At 40.0% G+C, this 17,181-nt stretch overlaps 1 protein-coding gene across 6 annotated transcripts in view; it reads left to right on the forward strand.

Moving 5' to 3' along the window:
• The window catches only part of MICAL2 (microtubule associated monooxygenase, calponin and LIM domain containing 2), a 118,038-nt gene that overhangs the window by 49,432 nt on the left and 51,425 nt on the right, over positions 1 to 17,181 (forward strand). For 5 of the 6 annotated variants that reach the window (XM_064163760.1, XM_064163761.1, XM_064163762.1 and 2 more), the window contains exons 12-21: positions 1 to 148; positions 1,985 to 2,184; positions 2,666 to 2,778; positions 6,976 to 7,047; positions 7,654 to 7,803; positions 8,930 to 9,031; positions 10,568 to 10,786; positions 11,015 to 11,116; positions 11,823 to 11,954; positions 15,800 to 15,907. In XM_064163760.1, the coding sequence (XP_064019830.1) occupies positions 1 to 148; positions 1,985 to 2,184; positions 2,666 to 2,778; positions 6,976 to 7,047; positions 7,654 to 7,803; positions 8,930 to 9,031; positions 10,568 to 10,786; positions 11,015 to 11,116; positions 11,823 to 11,954; positions 15,800 to 15,907 (1,346 nt within the window). The remainder of the gene's footprint in view (positions 149 to 1,984; positions 2,185 to 2,665; positions 2,779 to 6,975; positions 7,048 to 7,653; positions 7,804 to 8,929; positions 9,032 to 10,567; positions 10,787 to 11,014; positions 11,117 to 11,822; positions 11,955 to 15,799; positions 15,908 to 17,181) is intronic. The other variant, XM_064163767.1, reaches the window with a different exon arrangement.

Below are 17,181 nucleotides of genomic sequence, written 5' to 3' on the forward strand. Positions count from 1 at the left end.
AGTCGGATATTCGACCTAACAAGCTCTTGACCTGGTGTCAGAAACAGACAGAAGGGTACCGGAATGTTAATGTCACAGACCTGACTACCTCCTGGAAAAGTGGCCTTGCTTTGTGTGCAATTATCCATCGCTTCAGACCTGACCTCATGTAAGTAACATCTGCTGGTTATGAATCACGTAGCGAAGTGTAGTGTCAGACCAACCAGCACAACACTGATGCTCTGCACTCTCTTTCACTTGCTGCTTTTTTTGCAAGAAGTGCACAGCATTGCCAGGTTTGTGGGGATGGGAAGGGTGGGGTTGTTTATACTTTGTTTTTTCTGTATGCTCTTGCATGCCTCTTAATATGGAATATATATGCTTTGAAAGAACAAAGAAAGCTTTGAACCTTATGACTTAGGATGATTTGTGGCATCACATGGCTATTTAAAACAAAAATTGCAGTGTTTGGAGCATGTGGGAGTTGCGTTCCCAGTCCCCCAGAGGCAGGTTTTTAGTGTATATTTAAAACCACAGCCATAATGGCACTGTCATGAGTTGCAGAAATACCTAGATGAGCTTTAAATGAGCCATCCTCAGTGTGTTGTTGTGGTTGTTGTGACAGTCATGTAGGGAAGTGTTGGGCTGTAGAAATGTGTGGGAGATGGTGATTTTGCACAGCTATTTGTCCAGAAGAGCTCAGTGTCCCTGGGCTGGCCCTTGAAAATTACCTGCTTTAGAAATTGAATGTAAGCCAGTGTTCCACTTTTGACAGTATTTCTGGAGTCCTAACCCCCTACAAGACACAACTTCTGTACAGGAGTATTTTATAAGGTTCCTCAGTTAGGTATGAGATGGTCACTATGTAACGGGTGTCAGCAAATAGTAACTGCTAGCGCCCAGTTACTGAGCTTGCTTGCTGCAGTCTGTGCTGGGGTGACTCTTCTGCCCTCACTCCAGTCCCTAAAATGCAGTGGATGCTTTCTGTTGCCTTCCTACACAGACATAGGAGTCACAAATGAATTATTGTCTTTAAAAGCCTCCCTTTACTGTGAATAAATGAAGGAGTGATTGAGTTCTTTTCTGAGGTGCAGTAAGTTGGAAAGAGTGCTACACAAGGTGCTTGTTTGTACAGCTTTGCCAGACGACAAGTTAACACTAAGATATTTTTGCCTTGGGTTAGCTTAAAAACATGAGAAATGGATAATTTTGTGTATATAAGAGGGGGAGAGAGAGTGTAGATAGCAAAGCAGTCTTTACTGTCTGTGGAAAGCCGGTCTCAAGCACTGATCTCTCCAGAAAGTTGATAGATTTATCTTCCTAAGCTAACAGACCACCTGCTTTTTAATTGATGCTGTGTTCAGATCTTTTTGCCCTTTTGTATTAAATGGGACTGCTGAAGGACTTGACCAGATGAAAAGCAGGAGAGGCAGTCGACAGTGGCTGTGGACAGGACTGCGGCAGAGGGCTGCTGGTAGTCCCTTGGTCTAGTTATAGACCAGGAGTATGAGAGGGAGAGAGAAATTATTCAGAGGTGCAAAAACTCACATTCTTTAAGAGGAGAAAGTAAGTGCCCTGCCTGGAGCTTTGTAATTTATTCACATGTTTATTTTAATCATGAACTTTGGAAGCTGTTCAAGGGATCAGAGTCTTAGAATAGGTTCCATAGAAAATGGATTAGCAAATGGATAATGCAGTCCCAGATGTGTGATGGACTGATTTAGGGTGCTGCTAAATCCGGTTATGGCACGGACAGGAGATCCTCATTCAAAGGGCGTGTGACCCCTTCAAAAGAAACATGGTGCCTGTGTGTGAACACATGTTACATGTTTGTTCCATAAAACACTATCCTGAATTTACTCCTCTGGAAGCTTTGACAGAGTGAAATGCCTGTGCCCCCATTTGTGGTGCTGTTCGGCACCTCTCTGGTAAGTAGGGAGCACTATGTGTTTCTGGAGGAGACAGAAGGCAAACTGCCACTGATGCCAGTGTGTTGTCCTTGCAGTGACTTTGATGCTCTGAATGAAGAGGATGTTGTCAAAAACAATCAGCTGGCATTCGATGTTGCTGAGCGGGAATTTGGGATCCCCCCTGTGACCACAGGGAAGGAGGTGGGGTCGGCCAGGGAGCCTGACAAGCTCAGCATGGTCATGTACCTCTCCAAGTTTTATGAACTGTTCAGGGGCACACCTCTGCAGGCAGTAGGTAAGCTGAACCCAGACCTTCCTAATCCTGTACTTCTGGAGAGCAGAGCCCTTTCCTAGCAGGGCCGATTAGGCATGTGAGTGTGCCTGCATTGCTCTGCAGTAGTTACCTTGTACTTAAAAAATGAAAGAGGAGAAAACTTGGTTGAAGACCAGGGTTTTGTGGGTCCTTGGTGGTTTTGGAGAATGGAAGCAGCTGAATAACTGCTGCTTGAGATCATGAAGTACATGTATTGGATGATTTGCACAGTCCTCTGGTAACGATGATGGCTTATGGCATATCCATGCCTGGGTGTTTCTCATCCTTCTTTCAAAAGTCACTGTACATTGTATGCATTTACTTTTATTTGCCTGGGTCACTTACATGTAATTGCTACCAGCATTCAACTGGGAAGTGCTTGCTTAGTCAAAATCTTTTTTTTTTTAATTATCTGAATAAATATCCTAAGCAGTTTGTGGTTTTGGCCTTTTTTTCTGAACAGATGCAGATGACAAGCAAAACGGAGAAAATAATGATTTTTATTCAGCAAAATCATCAAACTTCATCTTTAATAATTATATCAATTTAACTTTCCCAAGAAAACGAGTACCAAAGGTAAGTTGCAAAGGAAGCCTTGCCCTACATATCTTTTTCTTTCTAAAAGATGAAAACAGGCTTAGAAATGGGGGCTTTATATATACCTTATTATGAAAAGACCTATAGAAGGAGATTTTTTAGCATATTAAAAAGGTAAAATAAGATTTCACAGTAAACAAAGCTACCACACACTTGCACAGTCAGCCACTGAAAAGTTTGTAAGTAAAGATGTGAAGTGTGGTCACTGTCAAATTGCTGAAACATTACTGACAGTTCCAGTTGAGTGTTCTTTGTAAATTCAAAATTTGGAATGACAGTGAGAATTTGGGGATATTTTGGGATAATTTTGTGCCTATTTTGTATCAATCTTTTTTGTAGGTAAAAATGAGAGGAAAAGGGGAGGATTTTTTTGTGTGTATGTTTGTAAGTTGCATTATTCTGTCTACAACTACCTGAAGGGTGGTTGTGGCCAGGGGGAGGTTGCTCTCTTCTCTCAGGTGGCCAGTGCCAGAACGAGAGGACACAGCCTCAGGCTGCGCCAGGGGAGATTTAGGCTAGAGGTGAGGAGAAAGTTCTTCACTGAGAGAGTCATTGGACACTGGAATGGGCTGCCCAGGGAGGTGGTGGAGTCGCCGTCCCTGGAGCTGTTCAAGGCAGGATTGGATGTGGCACTTGGTGCCATGGTCTAGCCTTGAGCTGTGTGGTAAAGGGTTGGACTTGATCTGTGAGGTCTCTTCCAACCTTGGTGATACTGTGAAATATCTGACATCTTGACTCCATTACATGTATTGCCTTTTATGGTCTATTTTTTGAAAATTTTCAGGAGATATTTTTATGAGGTGCCTCACCAGGTGCTAAGCCTTAAATTTTGGGGAGCTTTGAGTCTGGCAGTTTGTGTTTTGTGTTGTTTGGTGATGGTTGTGTTTTTTTTTTTTTAAGATGAGAAAGTCTGGAGTTTTGTAGGTTACTGTCCACCTTTAAGAAAAATAATACAGCAGTTCTGGAGTTATTTATATATATAACTATACAGTTATATATCTATGACTATATATATGTATAACTATAGAGCCATAAGATTATGCATCAGTCTAAATAATCACTGGTATTCTAAAATGCTTATTGATCAGGAGAGAGTGCTGTTTTTTAACAAGGGGTGGTTTGAACAGTTTGAATGCTGTTGAGGTTCTAGAGGGAACCTTTCAAACTCTTACAGATGTATGAAGCCTACAACAGTGACAAAGAGTGGGTAGGTTGACTAGCATGACTCTGTGGTAATGATCTCCTAGTCATACCCATATACTTTTCTCTCTGGTCACTTACTAATAACAACTTATTGACATGCCCTGTTTATTTCCCTGTATGAAACACATCCATGCCTATACATGTTTCTTTTAAAGACTCTGGGGCCTTGAAGTGTTATGGAGACCTGAGTTAATACTGTTTGGCTTAGGACTGTGTGCAGTGAGAGTATTGTCTATACATTTCTAAGTGGATTATAACTTCAAAGGGTTTGCATGGTTTAATTTAAAAGCCAGTGAAATTATTCAGTAATAAACAGTTTCACCCTCTGCCTATTCATTAACTTGGCTCTTTTCTGAGAGGAGACCTTGAGGATGGGCTTTGCTTTCACCTTCATTAAAACTTCAGTTTAAACAGGGAGTGTCTGCACAACATGGCTGAGACACAGCAGTGTCTCATGTATAACTCTTGCAGATTAACTGGTACCATTTAAGCAGCAACATTCGCTCTTCCTCCAGCAAGAATTTAACTTCTATGTTTTCTGAAATAGCTTAAAGCAAAACTGTTCCAGGTTTTGAGTTCACTGGGCTAGCCAGAACTACAGTGACTCTAGCTTACTTTTCTTTCCCCCCAGATATGTATTTATTTTTAAACAGACCTCCTTACTGCTTACCTGTATTGCTGCATTTATGTCTGTGCAGAGACTAAGTTTTGCCTGCAAGAGTACAGGTTTTCTATTTATTTTGGAATTGTTCCTTAACAAAAGTTCAGCTGTACACTTGCATACCATATTTTTCAGTATCTTAATATATTGCTCCTTAAATTTTGTTGCTGTCTTGTCAGTTTTGGCAGATTGATTCTCATTATTGGTTGGTTTTTTTTTCCAACCTGAAGAATTGATTCAAGCTGAATTAAACGTTGAATATTATACATTCACAAACACATTTTCAAACCTTATGAACAGTCAGCTGCCCAGTGAGCTCATATATCCTTGTTGGGAAATAACTTTTCCTTGCCATGCACATATGCACAAAGCAAATTAGATGTTTCCCAGCTACAAATAGGCAAAATAAACATTCCTTTTTCTTGTGAACAACTTCTTTAGAAGAAAAATCTTTTTTGTGACCAAGGTGTTGTTTTCACATTAGTAGTGAGTAAGTAGACTTTTAGTAGTGGAGAAAGCTTTCCATTACTAAGCCATACAGCCCTCTGACTAACCTGTCATGAAATAAGCCTTCTGTCATAAGAGGTATAGTTCTTGGCACTGCATGAAAGCATGAGGTGATTTTTTGACAGCTCCTTTGATTTCAAACTACAGGGGTTGGTTTGTGGAAATCAGCCTGGGGAGGAATATTGTTAAGACCTTATTCGGGGTGTTAAACTAAGCAAGAAGCACAGTCCTTGGTTAAGACAAAGATTTGAGTGCTGTAGTCCTCTAAAACTAACTGGGAGATGAGGATCCCTGGAAAGTGACTGAGTGAAGAGTTTGGCCGTGGCATCAGTTTTGTGGTTCTTTCCCCTGCAAAAAGTGGTGCTGAGTGTTATCCAGGTATGACAGTAGGAATGTGCTTGTTTATCAGAGTCAAAGCCCAGCCAGGGTACCAGTGCTGCTTACTAAATTTTCCATGCTGTTTAATTTTGTTCTTTTATTTTGGCTGGAAGAGGGATCCTTATCTGGGTGCAGGTTATGAGAGATCAGGAAATGGGGGCCTGGAGCTGGTGTGATAGCAGCTGTTCTGGCAGCCTGCACTGGACTGGATCATGTTTTCCATTCTCCTACGAGTGTCAGCTGGGATGGAGAGGAACTGAGATTTCCTGTGCTCCAGAAGAGTAAATGAATGGAGGTTACACAATAAAGGGCACAGTCCTTTTTCTTGCAGCTCTGCTAGGCAATTAATTTGTCTTGTCATTCGCTCCTTCCTAAATATGTTAATGAAAATCCTTTCTATATGATTATTTGAATGGCAACAGCTTGTTTACTCCATTCATTAAGACATATTCTGCTTTTATGTGGTACAGATTATGCAGAATATATTGTGCTGACATCATGTTGGCAGACTAATGACTATAGGTAGTGTAAAGCTAGGTTAGGGAGAGCTGGTGCTTGAAGGACAATGGACCAAAGCATACAAAGTAATCAAAGTATTGTCATCTGATTCCTTTGGTGTTCACCCAGAAGTTGTTTGGGATTACTTCTATTCATAACAATTTATTACAAATAGTCTGTTGGTAGAAAGGAAGCCTGTGTTCTTTGCTCTTTCTCTTCATTCTTTCTTTGTTGGTTTTGGGCTTTGGTTGTTTGTGGGTTTTGGTTTTTTTAATTCACTGAGCAATCCCTAAATTACATCATGGGCAAATGTTAGTAAGTGGAATGTAGTTTAAGTTACGTTTTATGAACAGTAACATGACATTTATCAGACCAAAAATCTCCATTATACCAAATCTTCGAGGCTGAATTTAATAAGAACTGACAGAAATTGAAAAGCATTGACTATTTTGCAAGTTCATACAGGCTTATGAATTATTACTTAGAATTTGTGTAGTCTCAAATTCAGTAAAGCCAATACGTGCATAGCTTTAATGTGAACTAGGCAGTTTGGCATAAGTGCTGTAGTGTAAAAGCATTCAGTCAGGGAGATGAACCTTAGAAGACAGGCAGACTTCTAAGGCAGGCAATAATTGCTTCACAAAAGGAGAGAAGATGAATACATGATCTGCATGCAGATACCTAGGTTAAGAGTGGTGTGGATGCTGTAGTGAAATCGTGAGGGGTTTCTAGACTTTGTTACTTAACTGGATCCCAGTGTAGCCCAGACTGAAATCCACAGAATACTTGAGGCTGTGATACCGGTCTTGAAGGTGTGCTAATGCTTTATGAATTACAAGGTCTTCAGTACTGACAAAAGATGATGAAAGCTGACATCCTGGATAATTCTGGTAATGACCACAGAACTTGTTTTGGCTTTACTCTTTCAGGGTGAAGGGAAAACAGAAGAAAAGGAAACTAACAAAAGACGTCGAAAAGGTCTTTTTGGTGTCTTCGAGGAGGTTGGTGCTCAGTGCTGGCCACATATATATCCAGTAACTTGATGAGCACCATTGCTGAGGGAGCAGTGGGAGTCAGGGAGCCAGGGTTTGGTCTTTTGTTCTTGGCAGAAGCAAAAGGGCTCTCCCCTTAAACATTGAATTTACTGTGGTATGCACTAAAAAGGAGATAGATATAAATATATTTAAAGCATTTGAAGGGAGGATAGAATTATTTAAATTGCATTAGTTTTCTTACTGACCCAAAAACCACTTATGGTATTTGGCTTATTGTTTTCATGGTGGTTTTATTTACTGGTGTGTTTTTTATCTTTTCCACACTCAGTTATTTAAACAAATTTTTTTTTTATTTCTGCCTGGTTCCTAGCCACGTTAAGTTACCTTTCTGTTACCTCTGCTTTATCATCACCAGCACCAATTAATATTCCCTTTTTATCACACTGAGACCAAAGAAAATATTTCTTTTGGTGCCTGTTGCATGCTAAATAGTCATGTTTAATATATTGTAGACTGTATTTCCTTTTTGCCCTTTGCTGATAAGGACGTTATCTCTCTCTTTCACGAGTGTCATGGGTACACTCAAGAAAAAACATTGATGTTTCCTTGCAGGCTTCAGGCTTTTCAAGCCAAGGGACAAATGCTGGGAAAGAACAGAGTGACAGCAGAGAAGGAACAAACCAGAATAAAGTTAAATCAATGGCAACACAGCTGCTGGCAAAGTTTGAAGGGAATGCTTCAAATACAACTTTGCGAAGGCAGGTAGGTCATAGATGAACTGAAAAGTAATCTCTGAAATTAAACTGTACTCCCTCCTTGTGAACATGCTGCAGACTTCTAAAGGGAAAAATGGATCTGTAATGTCTTGAAGTGGATTGTCTTCTTTTTTTAATATATATACTTTATGCAAAGTAAAGATATTCCTCTTAATACTTGGCAAATAAACACAACTAATTCAGTTTAATATAATAGATTAATATCTATGTTATTAAGTATACAGGAATTGCAATGCCTAGAAATCTTTTGCAGCTTGTGTATAGAATTCTGTTGGTGTGTGTAAGCCTAAGCTGGCTGCATACAGTACTGCAGCAGGACTTTCTTAATGTTCTGTGAACAAATGATACTTAAATATCTGGTGGCATCTTTGTAAAAATGTTGGTAAGCATAAGAAGGGAACCTAATCTTCTGTGAGTTGTGTCCAGCTGCCATTTCCATTCCTCAAGCAGGTATAATGAAATATATTTGTACCTGTCATGGCTTGTTGTTAGTGTGACTAGCAAAGTTTTAAAAGGAATTCCATGCCACCAAGCTAAAATCACCCTTTAGCTAGCAAGATGGTTTGAGTCAGCTGAGTCCTGAACTGTCACCTTAAAGTTCTTGAGAAAAGAGTGAACAAGGTGGTGAGGTTTTGTCAATGGATGGTGGCTTTCTTAATTCTTTGTGCTTGTATCCATTTGTCTATTTACATATTCAAGTCCTCTGGAAATGTAGGCTTTAAAGATGTCAAGTGACTTTCTCAGCCAGTGAACCAGTATTGTTTGTACTTTGCCTGGCTGCTTGTCCATGTCCTGAGCTTTCTGCATGTAATACATGCACAGAGGTCTGTTTGGCCATGTTGGAGGAAGCCGCAATGCATTACCTTTTGATCATAACTTCTCTTAAAGAATTCTGACTGCTCTGAATTTTAAGTATATGTTTGATGGTAGGAGAGGTTAAGAAAATGGGTAGGTGACAAAAATGTGTAAAATATGTCATTAACGTCCATAGTAATGTCTTTATATGTAGCTCTTATTTCTTTCTGCCTCAAAAGATCTTTGAATCCTGTTTACTGTCTTCCTTCTTTTGCCCCCCTCACTCTGTCTTTGTAACTTTTAAAATGCTGTGCAAGGAGCTAGATAGACCAGCCCTGCTCTCTTCTGACTCTTCTGCTAATCCTCGCTTTGCTAAACCTATGGATCCAAGCCTTCTCCCTCCTCAACCGAAAAGGCAGGTAGGAACTCATATGGGTAACTCCTGACACCACACATTTCTTGTACTGCTGGGAACTCAGTGCAGTTCCAGGGGTTGGACTGGATTATCTCTGAAGGTCCTTTCCAATCCCTACCATTCTGTGATTCTATTGTATCACTACAGAATACATAAAATTATGTTTGGATGTAATCTACAGAGTTAACAGATGTATTTAGCTGAGAGTTGTGAAAAACACCATCAAGTTTAAAGCTATTTCTTGACCAGATGAGAAAACTATCTGAAAGATTTAGTAACTGTGTGAGGAGAGAACCCTAAAAACACAGGTGCTGATTTCTGTGTTATCACATCTAGACTCCAAATTGTATAATACAATTACATAGCTACATTTAACATGGGAGAAAACTACAGCAGAACCTAAAAACTTGTGTGTGCATGTAATCAATGCTTTGGGTTGTATTGAATAAGGGAGTTTCTGCTCTGAAAAACCTGGTCAAAATACCCGAGATAAAAACTTGAGCACTGAAAAGCTGATGTTGATGTCTAGAGTTGCTTTTTTTAAGTACAACTTGTGACAGGAATGTTTGCTGAAATCTCTTTTGCAGCATCATAGACATGGGTAAAACCTTTTTTAATACATTGCCTAAATTTTTCTGTTGGCACTTTCAGTGACACCAGTTTCATATCAAATAGTATTGGCATTTACTACTGTAGAGTTTTAAATGGAAGTAAAAATCCTGCAGTGGCATTTCAGAAGCAGTCTGCAGTGAAATGAGATCAGCATTGCATGTGGAAATGTGCAGATCAGCATGATGTAAAACATGAAATCCTAAACTGGTTGAGAACTGTTGGTTTAAAAGCAGGTATGCTATCTTGAAACATCAGAAGCAGACTGCAAATTGATTTGAGTTCAGTTTTTAAATTTTAATTCTGAGAAATTTGGGAAGTTTCTGTATGTATTTGAGTTGGACAGATAGGATGAAGTAGAAACCTGTTAGGAAAAGACCAACTGGAAGGTCAGTTTTAAGATTGAATTTTATAAAGCTGAATCAGTGTAAATGCTTCCTTTACTTCAAAATGTGAAGATTCAAATTTGGAGAGCTATTCTCAACTCTTCATAAAATGTTTTTATTCTGGAATACATTTAATATATTGAAATTTATTGATGTGGGTCAGAATAGGTCTAGAATTATGCCAAGATCTACTCTTGGTATTCTTACAGTTTGTTTTCAGGCAGAAGTGATGCTAGAAAACAGCTGAAACCTTAGCTAAAAGCTCCACATTTAGTGTCTTACTCTTCTGCATTGTTGTTATTTGTGAAAGCACAAACCTAAAGAGGGACATGAAGACCTGCCTAAGTTATGCAGGGCTGATTTATTTCAGTGCATGGACACAGGCATCAGAGATGCAATAGATAGTATGCAAGGAGTGATCTGGGAACATTTTATTTCTGGTTCTGTGCATGATTGTTCCGTGCTTTCGAAAGCATCCTTGAAAGCTGCATGTACTGCATGGTAGTGCAGATAGCAGATTTTTTTTCACTTCAAGTGTTTCCCAGTTTCAGGTGGTAGCTAGGAGTGAACACGAGGTCAGGGAACCCAAACAGTCTTTAAATGGTTGTGATCATATGGCCAGGAGAGCAAGGACTGTACAAAGCCCAGATACCCAGGCCAGTCTGTCAGAAACCTGTGAAAATCTCGCGTCTGCCTGTTCTGCTGCCTTTGTACTTTCTGGAGTGCTTGAGCGTCTTCAGCACCTGGAGGAAAAAATAAAACAGGTGATAAGCAATTTCTTTTCTTTTCTTTTCTGTCTCTTAACTGCATATGTTAATCTGTATTTTTCCCTGGATGTGCTGACCTTTCCTGTTGACTTTAGGTTATATTAAGACTGCAAAAAATCCTTCTATAAATTTTCTGTATTCTGATGATATGTGTGGCATTAACTGAAATCTTTCTTTCTTTCCTTCTTTCTTTCCTCGGCTTTTCTTCACCTGCATTTATTGCAGAAAAGAGCCCAGACCATGGCAAATAGGGAATTCCATAAAAAAAACATTAAAGAGAAAGCAGCACATCTTGCCTCAATGTTTGGATACGTGGAGTTTCCAAAGGTGAATATTAGGTTTTGCACCCAAAGACTTGCAGAGTTAGAAGATGTATAAGAATTCTTGTGGGGAAAAACTGCAGTGGTTTTGCTTTTAACTTCCCTGTTGTATTTGGGTGACTGGATGAGGCATTTAGTGCCATGGTCTGGATGACTGGATAGGGCTGGGTGATCGGTTGGGCTGGATAACCTTGGAGGTCTCTTCCAACCTGGTTGATTCTATGAATCTGAAGAGTAAGATGGAATTCACTGAAACTGGTAAAAAATTTTGTTTAAATATTATGGCATGATTTAATTGAGGTAAAACAAACTAAATTATAAAGCTAGTCAGATTCCTTAAGGATGAACAAAGGGCATTAGAGTAAACCATGTCTTGTGCTTTAGAGTACACATTAGTAACTCACAGTTTTTAATGAGTTGGTGAGCAGCAGCAATCAGTGCAGTGTGGTGTTTCTTATGTTTCATTATGGTATCTCCCAGCACCTTATTGCCCACTATACTTTTAAAATAAGAAAACTGAAACTAAGTACAGTTTGCCATGAAAGTTTTGCTGTAGCGATTTCCATGGCTCCTTGCTGTGCAGAAATAGAGAAGAAATCCAGGAGTGTAGTTGTTATCTTTCTGGGTTTTTTGATGCATGACTGAAATTATTCTCTTAACCTGTGCTAATGTTGCTGTCCGTTGGATAACTTTCCTGTTTCTGCTTTACACAGAATAAGCTACCTACTAAAGGCTTACCTCATTCTCAGCTCCCAGCTCCCTCTTGCACTATACCTCATGATTCAGCTGCTGCCTCTTCTCCATCATCTGTCAGTTCAGCTTCTCCTGCTGTTCCTTCTAGACAGGTACTCTATTAACAGACTTTTCCTGTAAAATACAATCTTGTGCAAGAGCTGCTTGAAAAATGGCTTGGATGGAAGGTGCTGCCAGCAGATCTGTTCTCTAGCTTGTATATTGCATTAGAGTCAAGCATTGTTCACTGTTGTTAATTCTGCATATGTGTAGGAGGACAGTAATTGGTGAAAATAGCTCATGGATTAAGCTGAAGAACAAAGGAAACAGTTAAAATTTTTGCTTCAATTCTGAATATTTTGCATTGCTAATTGTTGTAAATGTTCTGTTGTTGCTGGTCTTCATAGGTTCAGTTAGTTGTTTATTTGTTAACATGGCATGTGTTTTTTCTTTTCATAAGAATATTGGTCTAGACTGCAGGAGAGAACCTGCATAATAATGTCTGAGAATGAGCACTCATCAATACAGAAATATTTTATTGCTGTTTTAATTTTGGTTGTTTTTTGTAGTTTTAAGTTCCTTCTGCACATGAGTTGCTGGAGTACAGATCCTTGTAACAGCAAATGTTAGAGTGGAAACAGGCATGGTATGAATGAAAGCACTTGGATAACACTTGAATCAGAGATACTCAGCTTTTACTGCTTTTACTGATGTTACAATGGCTTGTGCTTTTGTCTGTGGAAGATGACTTTGCTTCCAACTCGCTTTTAGATGGCTTTTAATTTACAAAAGTTTGCTTTTCAGCTTTTCAGGGCAGGTAAAGTCCTGAGTTTCTTTTTGTTCACCCATAGATTATGGAGTAGCAGTCTGGGAACACTCCATTCATGAATAGGGTTTGTGTGAGAATAAAGGTGGAAACATAAAGTTTCTAGAAGTATTGAAGCCAACTCCTGTGAACCAATGCTGCTGGAGCTGGCAGCACAGAAGTGCTGTTCGGCAAAGTCAGTACTGCCTTTGTTTAGTGTGAGGATGGACAAAGCATTCTGCCTGCTTTTGTTGTATTTAAATAGCAGTAGCTTCACAAAGTACTCATCAGTTTTGCCCAGTCTCAGGTAAGCTATGGCTGAAGATATTTACTGCCTGGTGGGCATAGAGCAGGATCGTTTAGTGGAATTGGTCCAGATCTTTTTAGGGGTTTTCTGCACCTTATTGGTAATGCAGGTTGGAAATGGGGCTCACAGCTTCAGCAGTAACTGAGCAGGTAGATACTGAGCTGACTTTGTTTGCAAAGGTATACTCCTCAGTTGAGACAGACCTGTGCTGAAGACTCTGTCTTATTCCCCAGGAAAATAAAGGCTGTACAGCCCTTCACAGATACTTCAGACCTAGCAGGTGCCTTACTGTGGTAATCTCTTAATTCCCTTCAGTTTCCAAATAATTCCTTTGCCTGGATTTACCTTGTACTTTTTATGACCTAGGAGGTACAGCATGTGATGGGTTTTAAGCCAAGTAATGGTTTACAAACACTGAGGCCTGTTGCTCATTTGATTTGGAGAGCTGTTGTGACACTGCAAAGAGAATAAAAGCCAAAACGAAGCCAAACTGTGTGAGAAACCTTTGAGAATGAGGTCTAGGCTCTTGATCATATGGATGCTGTGACCAGCAGAGTAAATATTTGGCTGGTTAGATAGGCCTACATGCATGGCAGATCTACGTGCATGAATATCTTCGTACTTAGTCTGCTGCTCCATAGGGTTGTTCCGGCTCAGGTCCTCTGAGGAGCTCTATGTTTTACATAGGTCTAAATATGATGCCATGGTGTCCTTGAGAATTTTTAAATAGCAGGTCTGATAATGAACAGGCAAACTTGTACTTTCCTTTTTGAGGTGCATGTGGTAATGGAAAACTTATCCAGATGAACCGCAAGTGATGATGAATTACTGTAGATATTTCAGTGGCAAAGCTAGTTAGTAGATTTGGGGGAAAAAAGGGCATAAAACTGGTTTGAGTTTTTCCTGGGCAGCCAGTGAGTACAAGTGACATGTCTGTCTCTCTTCCTGCTTTTTCCCAGCAGAACAGAGGAAGACAGAAATATTGAGTTGTGCAGGACTTCTTGAGATATGACCTATAAATGTCAGCCCACTCCCATCTTTTAAATAATTGGTACTGTCATTTTAATTTCAAGTGAATACTGAGGTTATCAGACATGATGATCCTTTCACATCTCTTGAATTTTCACTGGAACATTGCTATTTATGGTGGGAGATTTATTGAAAGGTATTGCTAATTAATCATTCTGATTACAGAACCCTGTCATTAAGCCTCTGTCTGAAGGGAGGGCATGAAAGGAAGGCTGTGGAAGCATATTGTTTCTTTTAAAGACACACGGTCATTGCAACTTACTAAGAATTAACTTTTATGTGGCACCATATGCAAGTAATAATCTGCCTTCTAGCTTTATTCTCCCAGTTTATACTTGTGCCTGATGTTACTTTGTCCTAGCTGCTGAATCTGGTGTCTGGACTTGTTAAATTTCAGCCCTTTAGTTACTGCCCAGTACTCCAGTCCATTGAGAGACCTCTGCAAGGCATCTGAAGGATGAAGTACCAAGGCTGTAGCAAACTGATCTTCTGAGTACCCACATACCCATTCAGTAAGGAGCAGTAGTAGAGATCTTCCCCCAGTATTATGTCCTTGTTGAACAACAACTCTGAAACAAAATCTAATCAGTCCTTAAATCCACTTGTTTCCTGTCTTCTCCACTGGTGAAGAGCAACAGTGTTTGTGTTGGTGGTGGTTGATCAGGAGACCAGAGCAGTCAGCAAGTCTGGAGATTGCTATAGTAGCAAGTAATCTCATTTCTAATATTGATTTATAATACACCACTCAGGATAGAAACATTTCACTGAGAAGTATGGGCTCTGTGGATGACAGATGAAATGTAAGCTAAAGATCAGGGATCCTCCAGGGGAAAAAAAGGTCTTGATTTTGGAAGCAGAACACTAGATCTCTGGCCATACCAGGATTGCTCTTGCTGCCTTTGTCTGTAAAACTAAAATCAAAATCACTGCAGAAAAGTTGGCTTAGGATAGAAAATACTGCTGTAAATCTACTAAGTACTTACAGACTTTGCTCAAGATACTGAGAACTGCAGTACCTACTGATCTGTCTGCCACTTGCACACGTGTACACATGCACACACCCCCACCCCCCTTTCTTCTTTTCCAGTCCCCAGGCACGTATTTTGGCAAGAAAGGCCAGACCATGCAGTCAGTGATCTGATTGCAGTCTAAGGAGTTGCAGTCTCCTTCAGGCATGTCTATTTGATACATTTAGTTAGAAACAGTCTAATAATCATGTCTGCAATAGTATGATGAGACAGATTAATGGAGATGTCATCTACTCATGAGCATAGTTTCTCCAATTTTCCCTGGTGTTGAGTCATTGGGGAGACAGTGAATTGTTGCTCTATGACCATCAACAAAACATTTCCATGCAGGACTTGTAGTGTGTTTTCAGAGAATGTTTTGTGAATTGCCAGAGTTTGTGCTCTGTTTAGTCCCCAGGCCCTGTTGTGAAACAACCAAGTCCTAAGAAGTGAAAGTGGACAGTAGGGTGGTGGTTTTTTTTAATATACCAGAATCCAACCCTGATAGTCAGGTAGTAGCTTCTAGCTGAGCCTCTGTGCACACAGCAGGAGGCCTTGTGTGCTGTGGCAGCTTTCTTTGTCATCTGCAGGGAAAAGTGTGTGGGCTGCATGGAAGCCTTCTGTGGCCACCAGCTGGGCCTGGATGGTCAAGCATGACCATATTTGTGCTCTGCTAGACTTCACCTGTGCTCTTTCTCCTAGTCTAGCATGTTTTCAAGTCATTCCTGTACTTTTCTCATTCAGTTCTTCCTTGAGAATAATTAAAACTCCTTACCTTCTATTCTTCATCTTCTCCTCTTCTCTGGTTAGATGACTGTAGGAAAGGTCTCACATGCAATTGGAGCTGTGGCTGAAGTTCTTGTCAATCTGTATGTGAATGATCACAGACCCAAGCCACAGCTTCCTCCCCTCGAACTGGTAAGACTAAACACGTACAGAAACCATAACTTGAATGGTGTTTCCAGAATGTCATCCTGACTTAGGACCCTAGTTGTGGAGCACTTTAAGTGTTATGAAAGGCCTTCGTCTAACACTTACTAACAAATCAAATGCTAATTGGCAAAACACGCTGCTGTGTGGATGTGCTGGAAATGTTGCTCACCGTGTCGTCTATTTATATTTTTATTACTTCTCTGTATGAACAAAAACTTGAGGAAGCTTTTATTAAGTGTAATTACTGCTAGGGCTATTAACAGAAGACCATTATTAATCAGGGTGGCTTCTGAAGAAAGTTTTATCCAGTACATGTTTAGGCTGTTATTTTTAACACAAATCCTGAATTGCCACACTTCATGTTGAGAGGAGCTGTTTTTAAACTCTGACACTGTTCTGTGTTGAATTCAGAAGCAGTCTCTGGACAGAGCTACAGGTTCTTGCCACATTCCTCACTCTCCATCTTCTGCCTCCGCTTCTGAGAGCTGTCCAGTATTGGGAAGCAAAGTAAGGTGTTCTGTGGTGATGACACTTTATTAGCCAGCACTGAACACTTTGTTAGAACAATCTGTTGTATTAACATCAGATTTTTAAAAAGGTCTTTGTGTTTTTCCCCATTTGGATGGTTTGTTGCTTAGAAGGTTTCACAATCTGAAATGATTCATCACAGCAACATGGATTACTAAAGACAGACTTGGAATAGGAACAATCACAAGACAATGTGATGATGACAGCTATGACTTGTGCTTTACATTAAAAAATTGTTCAAGGCCCTCTTTTGCTGCAAGCTTAAGATGAGGTGTGGATTGTGTGTGGCTGCCCAAATGTGCCTGGGCTCTGGCAAGTTTGCACCTCTTCTGTCCCATGTATGAACCCTCTCCTGTGGCAGTGGGGATGGTAGAAGGAAAGGGAGACAAAAATGGCTATGACAGGCACAGGATATTCATCTACACTGACCTGTAATCAAGCATAATGCACTAATGCAAAGTAATGTCCTCGTATCTGCCTCTAGTAAGAAAAAGGAGGGAAGACCAGTAGCATCTAATTGATTTTTGGTTCCTTTTGCACATGTATCCAAAGAGATCTGTGGCAATTAAAATATGTTAATTGCCAGCCCAAATTCAACAACAACTTCAAAATATGATCCTTATTAACAACTTGAAACTACTTTCAAAGTCTAATGAGTTAAACATATTCTGAATGTCTGTGGTAGGAATTAAAATTAAAACAAAACGAGCCCCAGCTTGGGCTGTAGTCTT

The sequence above is a fragment of the Pogoniulus pusillus genome, chromosome 24, assembly GCF_015220805.1.
Source record: "Pogoniulus pusillus isolate bPogPus1 chromosome 24, bPogPus1.pri, whole genome shotgun sequence".
NCBI classification, from domain to species: Eukaryota; Metazoa; Chordata; class Aves; order Piciformes; family Lybiidae; genus Pogoniulus; species Pogoniulus pusillus.